Raw genomic sequence first — 21,130 nt, 5'->3', positions numbered from 1 at the left:
TTTCCTAGCTCTGTGCATTGATTGCATCACAAGTAAGCTTTTTTAGTAAATATTGCTGGAAAAGTACGATATACTTAAACTCATTTACTATAAAATCATTTATGTTTCATTGTTGCATTTTATCAAAAGAATTTATCAAAACATTCAAACATACATGATTTATACAAAGCTTAAAAGTAGCCATAGTAAGATTTAATATCTGTGACTCAGAACATAGTTTATGGGAAGATTTAACTAAAGCAAAGCCAGTAAATCAATTATTTTGTACCCAGGAAAGTGGATTAAGACAGTTCTCCATTGTTCCCCAGTTAAGCATATGTACCAGTAATGTAAAAAATAATAAAAGAAATATTCGCTTCTAGTCAGTATCATTGAAATTACTGATGCTGCAGTAGTAACAATCCTAAGGTGAAATGTCCGATGGTGACAAATGCACTATCACTTTTATGTACACAATGACAGAGCATGGCTGATCCCCTCTGGGGCCAAGAGGAGGAAGAGGCTGTTTCAACACCAAGGCCTGAAGTATGCAGGTTTGCATATGTTGTATTTTGCAGAGCTGCCTAGAGATGTCCAGCAGTTATAAGTGAGCCTGGAACCTCGAAATGATTTGCTTTAGCTTTAGAGATGTGTACAAGGCAAGCTTGCCCAGAGTCACCCAAAGCAAGCTGTACATGTCCTCATTTCACTACTGCTTGCTTTTCTCCTGAGGATGCAAAATGCCAGCAAGCTGTAATTGTGCCCCAAACGTATATGATGTGCAAGCAAAAAGAAGCTCTTTATCTATATTAATGCTACAATTGTACTCAAGGAATTAAGTTCCTTTTTAGTGTTGAGAGAAAATATAAAATAGTCTAAAAAGCTCAATTAATCCACAAGAATTGGAAGGTGGATACTGCTGTCTGCAGATTTAAAAAGATGCGCTACAAACATTCCCTGTAGACTGTGCTCTTGGAGCAAGACAAGCTAATCTAATGCAACATCTGAAATGTTTTGGAAATAGTAAAATATGCCATAGTTAGGTGGCAATCAAGCAAAAAACTTTTAAGAAAAAAAGTAATCTAGAATACCAATTTCAGTAAAACCTGAGCACCTCTTAATAGCTTTGCACCAGTCAACTTTTCCCAAATTCCCTGAGATGAACAGAGCTCTACTACTAGCTTTAAAATTGCTTTAAGATTTTTAGAAACTATTATGTATACAAACTGTAATATTTGATCCCAGTGTTTTTGCAAACAATCTTGTAGAATATTAGTCTCCTGAACTAAGACGGTGTGTTTTTCAATTCTGCAGTGAGTACTAGTTAACAGTTGTCATTGTTAAGTAACAATCTACTTAGATTTTGGATGAAAATACAGTTTTTTAGTTAACATTGAGGCAAAACAAGGAATCTGTTTTTTTCCTATAGCATTAATGTCTCTGCACATATCCACTCTGCGATGAGATACTTTCCTGTTAACAACAGTAAGAAGTTCTGTGAACTCCAAGGAAGAGCCGTGCTTCTTAAGTGCCTCACACAAATCTTGAATGTACCAGGAGCCATTTACAGTTTCACGATGAGAAAAGTAACCTATTGTAGAATGGGAACATAAAATTATACCCAAATGTAAGTAGTCATGCAACTTGAAAAATATTCATGAGAGTTACTGCTTGCTAGCTGCATCTGTAAGATATTACTAATGGGTATAAATCTTACTTTGCCAATTATGCAATTTCACTGGAAATTGTAGATGGGAAATGGCTTTGAGGTCATTAATAGTGCTAAGCCAAGAGAAGCATGGTTCAGGGACTGGTAGCTTACAGGATTGTATCTGTACATTACAAGAGAGCAGATGAGACAGCCATGTAGTGCATGGAAATTTGTAAGCCACCAGAATCCTACAGTCCTGGAAAAGAGAGGAATACTTGCTGTCAGCAGATAGCTCAGCAGCAAAATTGATGAGAATGTTTCTGCTTGGCAAATTAACTGCAACCTTGACAGTTTATTTTCACTTCTTCCTAAACATGTGAGGCTCTTTCCCAGACAAGATGTCACTTATCAGACATGTAAAACACAGGACCTGGAACTGTACTCATTATTTTGACTACAAAAGTCAAGAAGACTACAAAAGTCAAGAAGAAGAAGTGAAGTATCAGACATCAGATGTAAAGTATTAGAACTTACCTTGTGCCACAGAGTAGCACATGATAAAGTCTGCACCAGCAGGCAGGGTGTATACACCAGCTGCATCCACTTCCGTGTCATTGACAATGGATTCATCACTACCGTCTGTTGAATCCCGAGCAATAACTGGATCATCATGTTTATCACCTCGACATGCCTGTTGGTGAGAAGTATTGTTATGCTTTCACCTCTGCCAAGCTCACCTATGTTAATATGATACTTCTGACACTAACCAGAAGGGACTTCTGTTCAGTTATGTGTTCCACATTACCATAAGTCTGGATTCATAAAGACCCATTTACATCTCTATCAGTTAAAATACTGGTGACGAAGTCCAGTGAAAGCTCCGAGATGATCACAGAATCGCTGAGATTGTAAGGGACCTCTTGAGATCATCTAGTCCAACCCCCTGGCTCAAGCAGGGTTCGCTAGAGCAGGTTGTCCAGGACTATGTCCAGTCAGCTTTTGAGTATCTTCATAGATGAATGAAGACTCCACAATCTCTGTGTGACCTCTTCCAGTGTTTGACCACCTTCACAGTAAAGAAGTGTTTTCCTGTGTTGAGATGGAATTTCACATGTTTTAATTTGTGCCAGTTGCCTCTTATCCTGTCACTGGGCACCACTGAAAAGAGCCTGGCTCCCTCTTCTTTATTCCCTCCCACCAGATGTTTATAACATTGATAAGATTCCCCTGAGCCATCTCCTCCAAGCTGAACAGTCCCAGCTCCCTCAGCCTCTCCTCATATGAGAGATGCTCCAGTCCCTTAATCATCTTTGTGGCCCTTTGCAGGACTCATTCCAGTAAGTCCATATTTTGGTTCTACTGGGCAACCCAGAACTGGACACAATACTTCAGATGCAGCAGCCTCACCAGTGCTGAGTAGAGAGGAAGAATCGTTTCCCTCGGACCTGTTGGCAAGGCAGTGTTGAATAAACGCTCTGAAGCAGAGCCATCATTATATGCTGTAATGCTTCTGCTCTTAATTCAGTCTCAAATGCATTAGTTGAGGGAGGGTTTTTTTGTGAGAAGCCGGTAAGTGAGCCCGGTATGGTCAGCATTACGGAAAGGCTATATGTGGAGGATAAGAAGGTAAGAACACACTCAAAAGATACAAAGTAGGTAAGGAGCATTACTCAAGAACTATGACTAAAGAGAGAAACATGAAAATCTTCTTTCATTTACAGTGATGAAGTTCCATGCTTGCTGTTCCCTCTGATTTCCAAAGGTAAATGCTATAGCAATTGTGCTGTAAAAGAACTCGATTGATGAACTGAACTAAATTAATTTGCTTTTTGATGAGTATTGTATTATGTTTCCAACTTAAAATTAAAATATGTAAATGTTTTTCCATCTTTTGGCACCTGGTTAAAAAAAAAAATCAAAGCTGAATGAGTCCTAATGAAAGAAGAATTAACAATGTGTTGATTCTTGCAGTGGTCTTGTGCCTAAGGAAGCTTTCATTTGGAAGGCCAGGTTCTCATATGAGTTTGCTAATTGTAATCTGGATAAAGATGGGATAAAGCCCTGTGTAACCTGGTTTGACCCCATAACTGACTCTGCTTTGAACAGAAGGCTGGACCAGAGACCTCCTGAGGTCCCTTCCAACTTGCGTTATCCTGTGAACCAAGGAGTGAAACAGGAGGTTACATATGGGCTTTATTTGACCGCTTAGCACAAACAGTATTTCTGAGACAAGAAAGCCTTTAATTGATTCTTTAAATTCTACAGAGATGCCAAGTATTGGTCATGGACAGAAAAGAAACAACACAAAAAAATAAAGAAAAACAAAAAATACATCACCACCACCAAAATTAACCAAACAAAAACCCCACAACCCCCCCCCCCCCCAAAAAAAAAAAAACCCAACTTCTGTAAGGATCAAGTAAAGGGACTTGCCTGGAAGGAAACGGTGAAAGTAAGGAGGTTTGATAGCCTTCTACAAGCCTAGCCTAGGGCTGTGAGGTGTGAACAGTAGGAACTGAGCTGAGGCTGTACGTAACTTTCTCAAAAAAATGTTAACTGTCTTTTCTGCCATTAAATATACACTGACAGCCAATCCAACATGGGATTAATTTGGGTTGTTCTTCAATAAATTACTTATTACATACAGCTAGAATCATAATATTAACACTTGTGTACACAAATGTTTTTAAAAAAAGAGAAAAATCCTTGTCTTAAATGCCTTTAAGGAACAGTTTTCCATACCTTCTTTCCTAAAGATGCAAAAACTTTCCCTTGTGGAAAGACTGTATCAGGAAAACTGACTTCTGTATTACAAGAACACATAGGTCAGTGTTAACTCCACTGAATTCAGAAACGGACAACTTACCTGAATGATAAATATCTTCGGCTTTCCTACCAGACTCTGGCACTTGTCTCCTCTGAACATGTCTGTGATTGTCTCAATTTTGATTTGGGCATCATATGCATAAACATGATCATTCTCACCATGACTCAGGAACACACAAAGAAAGCAGTCAGCATTACTGTGGTCATCCTGAGAGGCTGAAATAGTCAAGTGGTGTTTAGATGACTAAACAGTAATCTTCAGGTTTAAAAAACATTGCACATTTATATCATATCATCTAATCTCTGATCAGTCCTTTTTCAAATGAACCCTATTTTCAGGTAGTGTAATACTACAGCGATTTGAAGGTGCAATGACTCAACATGGCTGAAGGTAAGGGCCACTAGAAGTAAAATGAAGTTACTAACTTCTCCCAGGTGCAGGTGCTTTCTTTCAGCTCTTAGCGACTTCCTTAGTTCTCTCCACAGAAGCTTCACTTATATTGCAATAAAATAATCTGAAGTCTAACCCTTAAGTCCTTCTAATGTTAAACAACTTCCTTGTGCACAAAAACTATTTTAAGTTAGATGAACAGAGAGAATGGAAGAAAAGATACCTGGAAATTCTGCTACAAATAGTTAGACATAATATAGTCTCCTACCTTCATAAATTTTCCGCAGCACATCTTCTGCTTTTAGGTCATCAAAATGTCTGACTTCAAATCCAAGGTCTGTCAAACTATTGTTAAAACACATCAGTATTAGTAAAAATCTTGCTGAAATTATGTCAGTTGCTACCAACTCAGTTGCTTTCCCTGTGAGAGAATAAATATTCATGTTTATGCATTATTTATGAAAAAAACTACTAAAGTTGATTTTGAACTCAAATGGGCATCAAGTGCAGGTCTAATACCTAAAGTTACTTCAAAGAGTTTGTCCTAAGAGAACTCTGGACTCACTGACATCATAGGACTTGTGCCAGCAGTTTCTGTGACTTAAGGGAACGTGCCTTGAAGCTTTTTTATTATGGCTTTCTTTGCCAAGGTTGCATAGGTGCTTATGTCTGCAAAGTCTTTTGTTCTATACTTAAACATAAGATTTAGGTAACTGCTTATTTGACCATGATTTCTGAAGTTTAGCTTTTTAAGCTTTAGTAAAGAAACCAAGTTCCTTACGTGCATTTCAGATTGTTTCTGTCTGCAAGAGTCCCACGTCTGTCTGGCAGCCTTAAATGCCAAAAAAAGTGTTCATGATTGAAGATTAACGCAATTCCTCTTCTTTGATGGTTCATCTTGTATTGCACTGCAGGATCAAGTGTTTGTCTGTTGCCAGAGATGGAAAACATTCTTGATAAATGAGTTAACGACTAATTGAATTCCTTTCCTCTATTCCTGCTAGCTGAGATTTTTTAATTGACTAGAGACTTCGAGGATCCAACTTCAGAAGACAAGACTTCAAAGTGTGCAATATTTTAGGAAGAGACTAAATTGCTAGGTCTTTTTGAAAAGCTTAGGCATGTTAAGCAATTCAGAAAAAACAAGTGTTGGGTGTGTACTAGGCTCTCGGGTAGGTTGAACAGTTTCTCTACAACGTATTTGTATTTTCCCTTGTCAGAAGGCTGTCTCAATAGTAACACAGTAAGGCATATAACAGTGCACTTCAGACTTGGCTCTAATTCTCCATATTACATGTTTAGCTGAATAGTACTTTAACCTAATTGGTTAGTGCGTATGTACTTATTTGGAATTGTAGCTGTCTGAGATTTGCTACAAGTTCTTGTAACTAAACCAAGTGCTGCATCATGAGCAATAGACTATAAACTGGTGATGAGGTGGTATGCATAGTGTATCTTGAAAAGGAGAACAAATTTTTATTATTTACCTTAACATAATGAAAGCTATGACACTGCAACCGTTCATCTAAGTTTTTAACAACCAGCCAACAAAATCCTTAAGGTGAAGGACAGTGTTGTTCTGATGGACAGAACAAATGACCTCCCCAGCTTCCAAGTAGAGGACTTCAAACTGTCATGGCAACAAACACATGGAACGCCTGTGCGTTTGGAGTAGCATTCAGCAATTTTATTGTTTTATGAGCAAAACACGACACAGAAGTCTGTGATAGCATGCTATGGACTGTGCACTTGGACCCAAAAGGTCATTTCTAAGTGATGGCATGGCTGTATTTTGAGAGACAAAGCAGACAATCTTCCTGCTTTTGTAGACAGAGGTATCAGTCCAGAAAACAACTAAAACGCTTCCGGCAATAGCCCTGGCTATAGACAAGGCCAGTGTTATAGATGCACAGAATGACAGTCCAGGTCATGCTACCCTAGGACTGGCTCTTGTAGAGCTGTCATTTTTGGCATGTTACTGTCTTTTTTTCCTGCTGTGGAATGTTCAGTTTTGGTGCAATCGGTGGAAGAAATTGCTTAGAGTATTTACCTGCAGATATTACTTAAAGATCACAGTTTCATCAGCAAAATGCTTTTGCTTCACTACAAAATGGCCAAAGTTATACATAAACTATTTCTGCTTCTCCACTTTATTATGAGCAGCCCCTTAATAAAACATCTTTTTGTAATGTCTGCGTAAGAACGCTTACAGGAATTCTGGATGACTGTTCAAAGTCTGGGGGTTTCTACAATGCTGGCTGACTAACCAATAAGAAAAGTTAAGTGGGGTGCTTTATCACACTCTCCCTAATTTGAGTACTTAATGTGATACAGTGCAACAGAGTTTATTCAGATTTTGGCAATTTATCGTCCTTAGGATTTGGCTAGACATAGGGCTAGTAGGGATTTTGGACAGTTAGGTCCCTGGATCCTATGAATGACCATTAAAAGGATGGTTCCCTAAATATTTCATCCTCTACTCAGCTGTATTCACTGAGTGGGTAAGGCAAAGGAAGTTATCAGGCAGGTAGTTTACCTTTTCTAGGGCTAGATGATGTTGTAAGATAGAGTAGGAAAAATTCATGGCATCACTATCCTGTGGTCCATTTACCCTCCTTCTAGAAGAATATATTCCTGTGATACACTCTGTCACTTAGTGTGCCCAATTGTTCCTTAGATTGTGATGGTGGTTTTGCCACAGTCTCTGCACATTGCCCAGCATAAAACTAGTCCACTCCTAATGGTCCCTTCTGCATGCCTGCATGGCAAGAAGGGTGATTCTGCATCTGGTGTAGCTAAAACTAGAAATGTAAGTGGGTGGAGTTGAGCTGAATAATCCAGTCACATTCTTAACAAAAATCAGAAAACCCTGCACTGACCTCAGTGCCAGAGGCCATCTCTCTGTCATTGCCATCAGAACTTTACCTTGTATCAAGTGCATCTACTTCTGTGATGTTCTGATTTCCATCTGTTAAAGAGATCAAAAAGTGATTTAGGCTCTAAATGTTCATTAAAAAGAAACAATTTGAACTTGTGCATCCAGCCTTAAAGTTTAGCTGTTAATGTGAACCAAAAGCTCATTCACACATCAGGCAAGTAGGCATGCAGTTAAACAGCTTCATTAGCGTTTGTCTGCACCCACAGCTTTTGGAGGCTGTTCTTAAAAGTTCCTACTCCAACAGTCTGAATTTTAGGTGGTCAAGACATGCATATTTTATATCTGTGTATTTGTATCTATATAGATATTTTCAGAGATCATGATTTTATATAACTAACTATCTGGCTGTATTTATTTCAACAGACTCTAACTCAATAGTTATGATTTTACATAATCTAAAAATACACTGGTGTTTCTTTTATTTCAGTAATGATGCTAATGCAAAGCTGAGCATTCTCTTTGAGGTTGGATGAAGCATATGAGTCATAGCAGATGATAGTGTAATAGTGCATATAGTTCATGACAACTGAGAAGATGCAAGATTTATACCTTTTTCTTCAGCTAACCTATACAGACATAAGTGTCTCCAGTAACAGAATGCACATAAAGCTAACACTGCGGGAACACCAGGTAACATGCACATTTTGGGAGCGTGCAGAACTAAAGACATGCAGATGGTTAGGCCAACATACTTAAATCCTTTCGCTTAAACATCTCAATAGGCTATAAAATCACAGGTCCTACTACTACTGGTGGAGACTAATTACCACATTATGAAAACTATATACTATACTGTACCTGTGGTGGTTAAAGTAGGTCTGCTGTCCAACTGGATGTGGCCTGCAATTATAAGAGAAGACGGGTCATGTATACGTATATTTTACAAACTACTTTGTATATACGATACTGCCTTTTGACATCCGTTTTTCACATCTGATTAAAGACTTCTGCAAAACAAACTAACACAGCTATGTATTGATAGAGGAGAAAAGTTCATAAAGACATTAGAAGTAACTTGTAGAAATCTAGACTTGGCTTTAGAAGCTTCTACGTTGAACACCATTGCACAGGAGAGTAGGGGGGTGGCTCAAAGGAAGTCACATGCTTTTAAGTGTTACTATTGACATGTAAACTTCCCACTGGCATATACTGATCATGCTTTCAGGTGTTGAGTCTTACAATTATCACTAGTAACCTGAACGCACAAAAAAAAGCGCTATTTCAGTTTGCTTGAAACATAACATGTAGGTCAGTCTAATGATAGAAGTGCTGAAAAATGAGTGTAGAGAGAACACAGCAACACCACCTGTGCCCATGACTCCGTTGGTAGTAGGAAGCCAGATATTTTTAAGAGTGCATCTGTGTATAAATTTACACTGTATTTTTGCTTGTGTACCTGAGATCTGGCTGATGCTTTTGCCTCAGCTTAAGGGGAAAGGGGCGTAATCCACACCTCCAAAAAACAACAGACCATAAAAATGTTAAGAGTCATCAAACTTCTAGACAGAAAATGCTGTCATGTGGACACACAAAGAACAGAATTCCTGGGCCAAAGGAAACTTGGGAAAGATGGTTCTCCTGTTCTTTTAATCCTGTTTAGTCAGTTCCCAGCCTTTAGTTTTTCATTGCCACTGTCATATTGCAGCTTTGTTCAAGTAAACACTACTTAAAATTATGATGATGTATGAAAAGCTTTCTGCTTGTCTTACACAGGCTTGTTTTAAAAACTGATTGCTCTCAGTGGGATTACTTACTTAAGTCTCGTAAAGATGGTTTCAAAGGAATCAAAAATAAGGTATGCACTGGATTACACTGGGATCTGATAGCATCTGTCCCTGGGTACGTTTTAATCTCAATAGGTCTACCATTTGGGCCAAGGGACATGGCATTTAGAAAATACCAGTAACCAAATGGCACAAAAACCCGTGTATGTAAGCCTAACAGCACCTTCAGGAACTAAACCCACACGGTTTTGCTGCTCCTCCCTTCTCTTGTCCTCCTGTTACCCATCACCGTTCTTCCTGGGCACCTGATCCCCGGCTAGCAACGGCGTTTCCCCCGCTTTTTACGGTGCCAGCCGTTTCTCTTCCGTGTTGACAAAGCAAGCCCGTTTCCCCGCTCTCTCCCCGGCGGCGGGGTCTGGGCGGTCGGGCTCCCCGGCATCACTCCCCCCGCTTTCATTTCCCGCTCCTGTGGCGGGGTGGGGGGACTTTCCCCTCAGGGGGGTGCGCTGGCTTTTACGCTCCAGCCTACTTCCGCGATGGCTGCCTCCGCCGCCATCCCGTCCTTCTCCCCGCCTGCCACCTTTCCCCGCTCCCCTTTCTTCTCTGAGAGGAAGCAAAGACCACGCTCCCCGCGAACGTCGGCAGCCGCCTCCGGGCAGCGCTGACCCCGGCACGGCCGCCGCTCTGTCGCTGCGGGTCAGCCGAGGAGGGGGGGAGGCCCCTCTCCCCTCAAGCCCTCGCAAAGACATCCGTCCGCCTCCCGCTCTTCCTCCGCGGGGGGCGAGCGGCACCGTGTCTGCCCCCGTCGCTGGGGCACGGGGGCGGCGCCCAGACCGTTAACGGCCCCGCACGTTAACCGTTAACGGGACGGGACGCGCGAGGCGGGGGCGGCGCCGTCGGCTGCGGCAGGCGCCGAAAAACCGTCGTGTCCCGTCCGTCCCCCCGCGGGCGGCCGCCATTACGCGCTGCCCCCCTGGGTCCCCCCTCCCCGCCGCCCACCTACCTACCTGCCGGCCGCCGCCGTTCCGAGCCCGACATGACCGCGGACCGAAGTGCTCTCCCGCCTTGCCTTGCCTTGCCTTGCCTTGCCTTCCCGGGGCCGGCCCGCCTCCTTGGCCCGGCCCAGGCACTCTTTCGGGCACAGGGCGTTTATCGCCTTTTCCTCCGCCGGCGGCCGCCGCCTCTGTGAGAAAGGGGGCGGGAGATGGCGGGGCGGGGGAAGTGCTGCGGGGCCGTGAGGGCCGCGGGGGGTGCCGGCGGCCGGGGGCTGCAGGCCTTCCTGGGGCTGCGGGGACACCGCCGCAGCCAGAAGGTAGATCCGTAATGCCAGCGGCTTGGTGGGGTCTCTCCTGCTCGGGAGATTGCAAGGGCCGGCTGTCGTAGGTCGAAACTCGGCCGGGAGGATGGAAGGGTGATGTGTGAAAGCGTCTTCCTGTTGCTTTTAAAGTTTGTCATGCATTATCGGTATTCCTGTGATGTGTTACTTTAGTGACCGTGTTTCAGCAACTGCACTGTCATATACAAAGGCATCATCCTGAAATATAGTGAGAAGCTACTGCGTTTACTATATTGAGATTTTTTTCAAAACTGTACTAGAAGCCGAAAGACTACTGTTACTCAAAATGCATTTTCATTTGGGCACCCACATATAAGCCTTTGAGAGGTTTGGATGTATACTTTTGCAGCTTTGCTCTATTCTTGCATCATTCTCTTTGATGATCTTAGAACTGTGACGGGACCAGCGCCAGGGTGTCTTAACAAACGCTGATATTCCCAGCCTTTTCCCTATATGGCACTTAGTGTTCACCGATTGATTGCATAAGAAGCAACAGTTTCTAAACCAAAGCAAATGACAAAGAACATGCTTCTATATAAGAGCTTTGCAGATTTGTACCGTGGATGGATCTGAATCTCCTATCCAGCCTATTTCTATGTAGGCTCTAGAGTACTCAGGTGTGAATACGCTCATAGAGATTGCTGCTACAAGCACAAAAGTAAGTGGATTTAGAGTGCAATTTTAGGTATTTTTACCCAGCCTGTTTGGCCTGTTTTTAGACAGGCTTCCCGCATGACTACATCTTTTAGACAAGATGTCTCCCTTTTAGTTAAAGGAGCAATGGGTATTTCTAATTACTTTTGCTTGTTTTCCTCATGTTTGGACTTGTTATCCTCAGACTGCCAGTAGGCAGCTAGATCAAGATAAAACTGTTGTTTAAATTGTCTTTGTGTATACTTTGGTTAGAACATGATACTATTATAAGAGTTTAGCATCTTCCACTGTAAAACATTTACACTCTTATTAAGCCGATTCATTTTTTTGCAAACTGCAAATCCCAGATCTCTCAGCTCACACTAGAGCTGCCCTTAAACCCACTGGCAGCAAGAATCCTGTGTGAAGTAGCAGCTGTAGAACTGAAATCTGGGAGTCTGTAGCAGCTTTCTGTTCAGCAGTTTGAACTTGTATCAGCCATGTTCCCGAGTCCAACAGTTCACTTAGATCCTAATAAGACAATGAAACATCTATTACACTTTGTTTTGCTGGAGGCTAAGAGCATGCTCAGTCAGCCACTGTGTTCATATGAGTCACCAGGAACTTGATCACAATGTATGAAGCCTAAGGTAGCCTTTGACTGGTGTGCATTTCCGGCTGATTTTAGTATATGAAAGTTTTTGTTATACATGCATGTACATGTTGTGAAACACTTTCAGATTGTTGCAATGCTCCACCATATGCTTTTGGAAAAAGCATTATGGATATATCAGAACTGCAGTTTGAAGAAGAAAGTTTGATTGTGGGGACACTGCTGTTATTCAGATCATCCAGGAAAGCAAAACAGCCTGAGGACGGCAATTATATTAAGACTTTAACCTGTAAAAAAAAAAAAATTCACTGCAATACTTAAGACTATTACTGACTACATAAAAGCATGCAATATTGAGTCAAATGCCAAGAGCTGCTATATATAGTGTTGTGGTTTAACCCAGCAGGCAGCTAAATGCCACACTCACTGCCCCCCCAGTGGGATAGAGGAGAGAATCAGAAAAAAAAAGTAAAACAACTGGTGGGTTGAGATAAAGACAGTTTAATAGGACAGAAAAGGAAGGGAAAATAATCATAATGATAAAAGAATACACAAAACAATTGATGCACAACACAGTTGCTCGCCACCTGCTGACTGATGCCCAGCCAGTCCCCAAGCAGCAGGCTGCCACCCCCCAGCCAGCTCTCCCCAGTTTTATTGTTCAGCGTGATGTCGTATGGTCTAGAATAGCCCTTTGGCCAGTTTGGGTCAGCTGTCCTAGCTGTGTCCCCTCAGAGCTTCTTGTGCCCCTCCAGCCTTCTTGCTGGCTGGGCATGAGAAGCTGAAAAATCCTTGACTTAGTCTAAACATTACTTAACAACTGAAAACATCATTGTGTTATCAACATTCTTCTCATACTGAACCCAAAATATAACACTATACCAGCAAATAGGAAGAAAATTAACTCGATCCCAGCTGAAACCAGGACACCTGTAAAATATATTTTGTATAGTTTGCGGGTAACTATAATCAAGGATTTCTGCTACGGGAAAAGCTTACACAAAGTAAAGACTCCCTGGAGGAAGTCAAATGCCTCCTCTGCTTTGCAAGCAGAACTATCAAAGCGCTATCCAGCAGTGTTAAAGCTCTTTTTAGTGTTACAGATGGTTTGAAGGAAACTCTGGAAGGCTTTCATGGTATAATTACAGGCCAATACAGAAGGGAACAAAACCCAGCTCTTTCCAACAGTGAAAAATTTTCTGTATTCGTTTAAACATCTAGTTTAAGCTTGTTTCTACCCAACTCAACAGTCATCTAGCTGAATTATAGTGTTTTGGACTCGTGGTACTTTAAAAAAGCAATGCCATCACCATTCCCTGCTTTGGTGCTAAAAGACTTTTAGGGTTCCAACCATGGAATTCCAGGGTAATTCAGAGTTGTTTCAATTCTATGGCAGAAAATATATTTCACCAAATTTAGAGGAACTACAAGTTCTTCAAGCACGCTTTGATAAAACTCTATAGTAATACTTCTCTTGCAGTGCTACTTCATATCCACAAATATGAAAAGGAAGCATGGCCAAAGAACTTTATCAGGAACTTTATTCTATGAGGCACTTACATTCACTGTCACAATACAGTAAGTTCTAGTGAAAAAACAAAACAAAAATACCACAAACAACTGGTAAAGAAAAAATATATAAAAGTACTTCCAGAGGAGGAATCACATTATAGTCCATGAATCTGGTAAATTTTAGGCTTTTAGCATGATTTCCACTTCTTGTTCACAGATGCAATATTTTAATTTTCAGTTCTCTCCTGTGGATTTCTAAGGCAGAACCAGGGCAGCAGGAGAGCAAATCAACATCGTTACAACAAGGGACCTAATGCCAAAGTTAACTAAGGACTGACAACTGGAGATAAGCAATGAAAGATCAGTACAGAGAACAAACCCCAAATAATTGAGACATCAGGTGATTTCAGCTAGAGAAGTCAAGAGAGGGAACAGACGAGAGAAATACAGGCTGAAATATCTGTCAGCCTCACAGAGGGCATTTTTAAATAAAAAGGTTTGCTGGGCATACTAACCCTAACTGTGGAACTTTCTTTTAGTTTTCATCAGAATGGACTAAATGAAAGCAAAGATGAATACAGTAACCAAGTTGTGCCACAAGACAAATATAAATCAACTTCTTTGAACAATATATCCTTTCTATGCATATAATACACAACACAAAATGTTTTATTTGAAAAATAAACATTTGATTCATTTTTAAAATAACATAGCAACTACATTCCACTGTTTTGTCAAATCAAAAGTATATCCTTAGGTTGCAAACTGTTCATTTTAGTAGTCAAGCCTTAAAAGGATCAATATATTTGATGTGAAAGTGCTGCAGAAGTAAGGTTGATACAGAATCAACTAGAAGTATGTGGTGCAGATGTATACCCTTGCTAAGGGCTTCGGGCTTTTTGTCTATTTTTGTTTTTTTTTTTTTAAATAAACTCACAGGACAGTATACATCAGAGAGAACTGAAGGCAATTGTACCACAAGCACGAAAGTACAGGCTACTTAAGATGCCATATTAACGCCCACAAAACACTCTTTCCTGTTGGATCTATCAGATGCATTGACTGGTAGTAAACCTAAAATTTGACCTATATTAAAAATCATCTGAGAATTAAATACAACTCTTCTGTGCCTTTGATTTCCCCATTATGGGGTTTTCTTAAAAACTTTAAAATGGCACTAGTGTTTTACAATAGCATACCCTGAGTGGACATACACCAAAGGAAACTAACTTCAGTTTCCAAGCTTCTGGCATAAAGGGGAAGAGAAGGATGACTTGTTTCTTTTTTACATTAGGAAGAATATCACAGTGACTTTCAAACCAGTATATTCATGTCAGTGTTTAATATATTACTGTCTGAAAAGTGTAAAGCTTTGTAACCAAACACTTGCTTCATTCCAGCCGAGTCTTTGACTTTATTCTACACCATGAGATCTCGGTATCTTCTTTCAGAGATCAGTCTTATCCTCGTAACGACACATACATGCAGCTCTCTGGCTATCCAGGTATGGTTTACATCCTAAATGTATAACCGCATCAAACAACAGCTGAACAGTTGATTCACAAGCTGCAAGCAAAGAGATGTTCAGTTAAAAGTACTCTTTGAATGGAATATGAAACTAACAGAAATTACTCAGGCAAACGGAGAATGACTCCAAGAAAGAAGCAATCTTCTCTGGGCATAGCAAATAGATTGTCAAATGAAAGACTGAACCAATACAGAATCGTTTAAGTCGTGAGTAAGATTTTTCGTATGCCAAACAAAATGAAAAAGAAAATTCATTGCATATGGCATGTCATCAGTGTTAGAAACATCACTTAACCTTGGAAAGATGAAAGAGCTGTTTTACCCCCTCACTTTTTGCATCCCAATTTACGCAGAGGTTGCTATCTTTAACAGCAGGTCAACAGAAATGAACAAATATTTATCAGTTCTGACACTAAACACTAACATGAAGACTTACTTGCAGTTAAATGAATCTCAGAAGTTCAAACATAGGCTTGTTCTGAAAACTAACTGCTCTCAGTGGGACTACTTATTGTAAAAGTGAAATTGTCCAACTTAAAAAGTGTGGTTATGTCAGGTATTCGTCAGATGCAGGCCAACAACCAGAAGGAGTATCATATGGCCTGTTACTAAAAAAACCTAAAATTTATTCACTAAGGGATAGCATTAACTACTTCCACTATGACAATATATTATTCTAATATCTTATTTCGTAAAAGGAAACAATTCAATATTTTCATACAGTTTACTAGCAATCACATGTAGTAGAGATTTAGAAATCACCCAGCAGAACAGTGAATATTAAGCTATGCTACAGTAAATGCAATTGAATTATGCATGCGTTTTGATGAAGTTGTATTCCCTTATTCATACTCCTAAATGGGAAGCATTATTTTTTCCCCTCAAGGTTTTAACCCTGATCTTTTTTCTACACTGTCATTGCTCTACTGTAAAAGTGTCTGGGCTGCATGGCAGGGACAGAACAAGGCATCTTTCAGTAACAGCATCAGCTTATGAAAAATGTGCATTACTGTGCTGCACAAAGATTCTTTGCCATATAAGCTCGGTTAAACTTGAAAAGAAAGGTTTTTTTTCACACTTACCCTGGACACTTTCTGAGATTCCAAGCGTTTTCTGCACATCTCTGCAAATTTTGGAGAGGCAGGACTGAAACTGCTCATCACAATCATTCTTTTTATTGCCACAAGTATCGTAGCATCTGTCGTGGTGATTGCAGCACTTTGTCATCGAAGGGATACCAATGTCAAACTGTGAAGAAAATCCCCCCACGCAAACTCCATTGGTATTCCAGTTAAGAAAGATATAGCCTATGAATAGACTGTAACAGTTCGAAATTAAAAACTAATGCAATCAATCCAGCTGTCATTCACTTATCTCTGTATTTTGCTGTTCCCCTCTAGTAAGCTGTGGTGGTTTGGCCCCAGCCAGCAGGCAAGCACCCACAGAGCTGCTTGCCCCCCACCCCCTCCATGGAATGGAGGAGAGAACAGGAAGAGCAAAAGCAAGAAAACTTGCGGGTTGAGATAAAGACAGTTTAATAAGTGAATGAAAGAGGAAGAAAATGCCCCAAAATAAGCAGTGCAAAAAGCAGTCATTCACCATGTCCCACATGCAGATGGATGCCCAGCCAGCCTCTGAGCAACAGCCACCTCGGAAGCCAAACACACACACTACCACACCCCCCACACCTCCCCTTCTTCCACTACTCCAGCTCTTATCGCTGAGCATGCCTGTATGCTCAGTACGGAATATCCCTTGCCCAGTTCAGGGCAGCTGCCCTAACTCTGTCCCCTGCCAACCTCTTGCCCAGCCCCAGCCTACACTCTGGGGTGGTGGATGGGCAGAGTGGGGAAAAAGTCCCAAAGCTGTGCAATCACTGTTCAGCAATAGCCAAAACCATACACACTGTTTTTGCCCAAAATCCCTAACACAGTGCCATGCAGCCTGCTATGAAGAAAGTTAACTCCATCCCAGCCAGACCCAGTACATAAACTAACCCATATTTTTTTTCTAGCATTAAGGCAATTGGATTAGTGTCAGCGAGGACAACAAGAGTCAGAGCCAAATCCTCCACTCTCACAGGGCTACAGTTGGGGTTATTCAACACTTTGAAGATCGTGAGAACAAAACACTAAATCAAACATTAAAAAAATAGAATTAATCATCAACATTCCATTTTATCCCTATAATATTTTATGCCAATGATGGAAATGTTTCTGTTATGTTCGTTTATAATACTAACATCTTCCATATGTTGTTACCAAAGCTTGTGTGGGAGCTGATACAAGCAGGGACATTGTACATGGATGCTGTCTCATCCTCAGAATGGGGGACGGAAAAAACCACCCACATCACGGAAAGCTGATGTATGAAAGACACACAAAGAAGCCCCAAAATGGAAATACTTACCTGAACTCCAAATAGAGGGGATCCACAACCATTCGGCGGTGATGGTTTATATCCGTAGCGAGGAAAGGGCTTTGATCCTGAAAAAGGTAATTTATCATGCCTCAGATTTTTTGCACAGCATTTTAGCACCGTTAAAACTCACCGAAGGCATTTGTTGGGCTTAAGAGAGTATCAGTTATATTTTTAACTTAAACGTGTGTTCAGGCACCTGAATATCAATTCTTACCAAATTACAACTTAGGGGTACTAAGCATTTTTTTAAAAAAGGAGGACAAGACACCTGAGCAAGTGTTAATGTTAGCTTCCCAAGTTAAAAAAAAAAGCTTGATTTACTGAAATTGATGTGTCAGCTAAGTGTCCAATACGTAGGATTACATTAAAGAAGAGAGTACTTAAGAGTAAGTTCATTAGAACTTCTGTGCTTTATATGCAGCCAACAGTAGTGCTCTGATTTTTTTAGCTTAACCTTTAAAATGAACTGGAATGAAGCATCTTTTTTTTATTTCTACAACTATAACGTTAATAAAATTTAAATTAGTAGAGACTGCTAAAGTCATGCCTCCCAGAACAGTTACTAGTGCAGCAAGACAGGGAATTCTGCATCCCAAGTTCAGGAAGATTGTGGAGCTAATTTGAGAAATGACTCTCCACCTTGTTTTGGTATTGGAAACAAACCGAGGGAGGCCACAATTAAAAGAAATGGAGTAGAAAACACGTATCTGAAAAGTGCACATTCCAGTACAGAGAGGAGATGTCACGGTGTCCCGGGCACTCCTGAGGAGGTGGCTGGTCAGGGTGCCACCACCAAACTCATTTCCTGACTTGACAAACAACCCAACCCAGCAAGCGGGGGGGTTAAGTCCACTCAGCCGAGAGAGATCAAGAGGGTCTACGCGACCCTCCCGTTTTGGGGCGCTCCTGAAGCGCCGGTGGAAAGCCTGGCAAGAACCCCCCCTTTCTGGAGCACCGCCCGCCTGGCACCCCTCTGCGGCAGCCGGGGTCGGCTCCCGGCAGGTTACATATCTCAACAGACAAACAGAGACACACACACACACACGTGTGTAAGAACTTGTTCCTGAGGTTTCCTTTGCGGCCGCGCCCCGTTTCCCGGGGAGCGGCGCCCGGGACCGGCGGGAGCGCTGCCGCCGGCCGCCCGCCCGCCCCCGCAGCCCCGGCCGGCCTGACCGGGCCGCGCCGCCTGAAGCGAGCCGGCCAGCGGGAGGGCAAGGGTCGCCCCGGGCCGGCGGGGTCTCGGCCGCGCCGCCGGCCCCCCGCCCCGCCTCACCGTCGCTGCACTTGTACTGGCAGAGGCCGTCCTCGCCGCCCAGGAGGTCGAGGGCCGCGTTGAGGTACACGTCGATCTTGTGCACCCCGTTGCGGATGGTCTTCAGCGTCATCCGCCAGTCGGGGGTCTGCGGCGCCTCCTGGCACCGCGCCGGCCGCGGGCCCAGCCGGGCGCAGGCCAGCAGCAGCAGCAGCAGCAGGGCGCGGGCCATGCCGACCGGCGCCCCGCCGGGCGCCCGCTAAGCCTCCGCCGCCGGCCCGGCCCAGCCCGCCGCCGCCGCCGCCATGGTCCCCGCGGGCGCCGCCCCCGCTCTCCCGGCGGGGAGGGGCCTCCTGCCGCCGCGCCTGAGGGAGCGCCGGGCCGCGCCTCCGGGCGCCCCCCGCCGGCGGCCCGCGGCGGGAGAGAGGGCGGGGGGTCCCGGCCGTCCGCCGGGCCCTCCGCCGGAGGAGGGGAACGGCCTTGTGCGAGAGTAGGGCTGGGGCCGCGCCGCGAGTCACCTGCTGGCGGGCAGAACGCCTTTTCCTGGGCTGCTGCCGACAGTCAGCTGTCGGAGAGAGCGATCGGGGCGGGTTAGAGGGAGAAAAGTCGGTGATGGCTCTGAGGGGGGAAAGGGGGAGGTCGGGCAGAGCCTTTCCCCCCCACCTGCAGATGGCAAGAGGAGGCGGCATTGCAACACGCGGCCTAGCACCTGCCCCCGTTGCAGCAGGGCCTGTTCCAACAGGAGAAACGCCGCCGCCTCCAGCACGTCACGGTGCCCCTTGTTCCGTGGGGGGACCTTTTCCAAACGTGCCCGGCACAAACCGGGAGAGCAGCTGGCTGCCGGCTTGTGTGGCACGGCGGTGCTGGCTGAGCACCCTGGGAGGTACCGGTGCTATCAGAGGATACCAAACCCCAGGCCTTTTGTATTTTGGAGAGCCTTTATTTGATGGCAGTGTTACAAGTGGTGAACTTGGCGTTGCTAAATAGGAGAGACAGCAACAGCGTTTTGGAGGAAAGACAGAAAGGCTGATTTTCCAGGCAGCCACTGAGGTGTTGCAGCTGTAGGGCTGGCTGGAAGGAAGGGCAGGTTTAATGCCAACCACATCGGGGCTCGCTTAGTGCGGTGGCTCCCAGCAAACGCTGCCTATGGGAGGAGCGTGCCCAAAACCGCATACTGCTCTCCTTCCGTGCAGTCTGGTGGAGAACTTGTACTAATACAGCTGGAAAAAACATGACCTTTTGGAAGCCACGCTCATTTAGAAGCCAAAAAAATGCAGTAGGGAATATGTACTTGAAGTGTTAAAATGTTAACCTAATTTTATGATGATGTTCAATGTGAAGGAAACTGATCCAGTGAGCTTTGCACATGTGAGTGATTCAGTTTCAGGTAACATCATCCAGCGTGCAAGACGGGGTTGTAACAGAAGGCAAAATGAAAGTATATCTGTTAAACATTAAAAGCCCAGTCTTGATTTGCTGAAAAGAAAAATCAGACCAAAATTAACTCGCTTGCTAAACATCTTGTTTGGTTTTGTGGTGGTCAGGGTTTTTTATTATAAAATTTTTATTAATTTTATATTTAAGTTCTGGATGCTTCAGAGATGAGCTAAAGTGGAACCATGTGGAAATTGTTTTACTGTTTGTAATGAAAGTTCTGGTTTAAGATGTGTGGAATCCCTCAGAACATAGTAGTATGTTCAGGACAAAGTTAACTGTAAAGAAGAAAAGGAAACGGAAAGAAAACCAAGAGAATTCCAGACCAACAGGCAGAGCATGGTAAATATTCTACTGTTTTTTCTTTTTAACCTCAGCATTTAATATTATTTGTAGTTAACTGGAGAAAGAGGTGGAAAAAGTTCTTTACAGAAGTTAAGTCAAACAAAAGAGGGAGCTCTTCCTATACCTGTCCAGCTTTTCCCTATGATTACTTTACAAAATAATTCCTGTGTAGGAATATACTTAAATGCTTTCCTAAATAGCAAGTCTTGTTGGGAGGGGGCTAAGAGAAGCAGTTCATACCCTTACGTTAGTTATTGGTGATTGACAGTGTCTTTACAGGACAAATTCATGCTGATGTGGGTTTTTTACAAGATTGGAAGACAAAGTCACTGAAAATGTAAAAATGTCTGAAACAGACTATGGTGAATTATAGAAAAAACACGACCACAACAGCTGTCTTGTGTGAACAGATGCCATTTATTCCTCACAAGGATTGGTGAAAGCAGAAGGATTTTCTGCTTAATCATTCCAGTTTTGCTGATGGCCCGTTGTCTTCGTCCAGTTCTGGGTCAGCTAAGGCAGTAGCAAAACTCCCCCTGACTGAACAT

The 21,130-nt window shown here is 42.8% G+C and overlaps 2 protein-coding genes across 5 annotated transcripts; both read right to left on the bottom strand.

Moving 5' to 3' along the window:
- Window positions 1-83: 83 nt before the first annotated feature.
- On the bottom strand, window positions 84-10,708 carry CASP6 (caspase 6). Of its 4 annotated transcripts, none has more exons than XM_069782929.1 (8): window positions 10,517-10,708; window positions 8,584-8,625; window positions 7,773-7,815; window positions 5,629-5,769; window positions 5,116-5,192; window positions 4,497-4,672; window positions 2,165-2,321; window positions 84-1,570 (listed from the first exon to the last, which is right to left on the bottom strand). In XM_069782929.1, the coding sequence occupies exons 1-8, from the start codon at window positions 10,545-10,547 to the stop codon at window positions 1,332-1,334; spliced, it is 906 nt and encodes a 301-aa protein (XP_069639030.1). In that variant the 5' UTR covers window positions 10,548-10,708; the 3' UTR covers window positions 84-1,331. The 4 variants fall into 4 exon arrangements, with proteins under 4 accessions (XP_069639030.1, XP_069639020.1, XP_069639041.1 ...); XM_069782919.1 differs by having other exon boundaries at window positions 5,629-5,775; window positions 10,517-10,706; XM_069782940.1 differs by lacking the exon at window positions 10,517-10,708 and adding an exon at window positions 9,182-9,201 and having other exon boundaries at window positions 5,629-5,775.
- Window positions 10,709-13,615: 2,907 nt separating this feature from the next.
- On the bottom strand, window positions 13,616-19,141 carry PLA2G12A (phospholipase A2 group XIIA). Its single transcript, XM_069782961.1, has 4 exons — window positions 18,825-19,141; window positions 17,540-17,616; window positions 16,213-16,378; window positions 13,616-15,169 (listed from the first exon to the last, which is right to left on the bottom strand). The coding sequence occupies exons 1-4, from the start codon at window positions 19,033-19,035 to the stop codon at window positions 15,051-15,053; spliced, it is 573 nt and encodes a 190-aa protein (XP_069639062.1). The 5' UTR covers window positions 19,036-19,141; the 3' UTR covers window positions 13,616-15,050.
- Window positions 19,142-21,130: the final 1,989 nt, after the last annotated feature.

This window comes from Haliaeetus albicilla, chromosome 1 (genome assembly GCF_947461875.1).
Source record: "Haliaeetus albicilla chromosome 1, bHalAlb1.1, whole genome shotgun sequence".
NCBI lineage: Eukaryota > Metazoa > Chordata > Aves > Accipitriformes > Accipitridae > Haliaeetus > Haliaeetus albicilla.
This window is presented reverse-complemented; position numbering and strand designations above follow the sequence as displayed.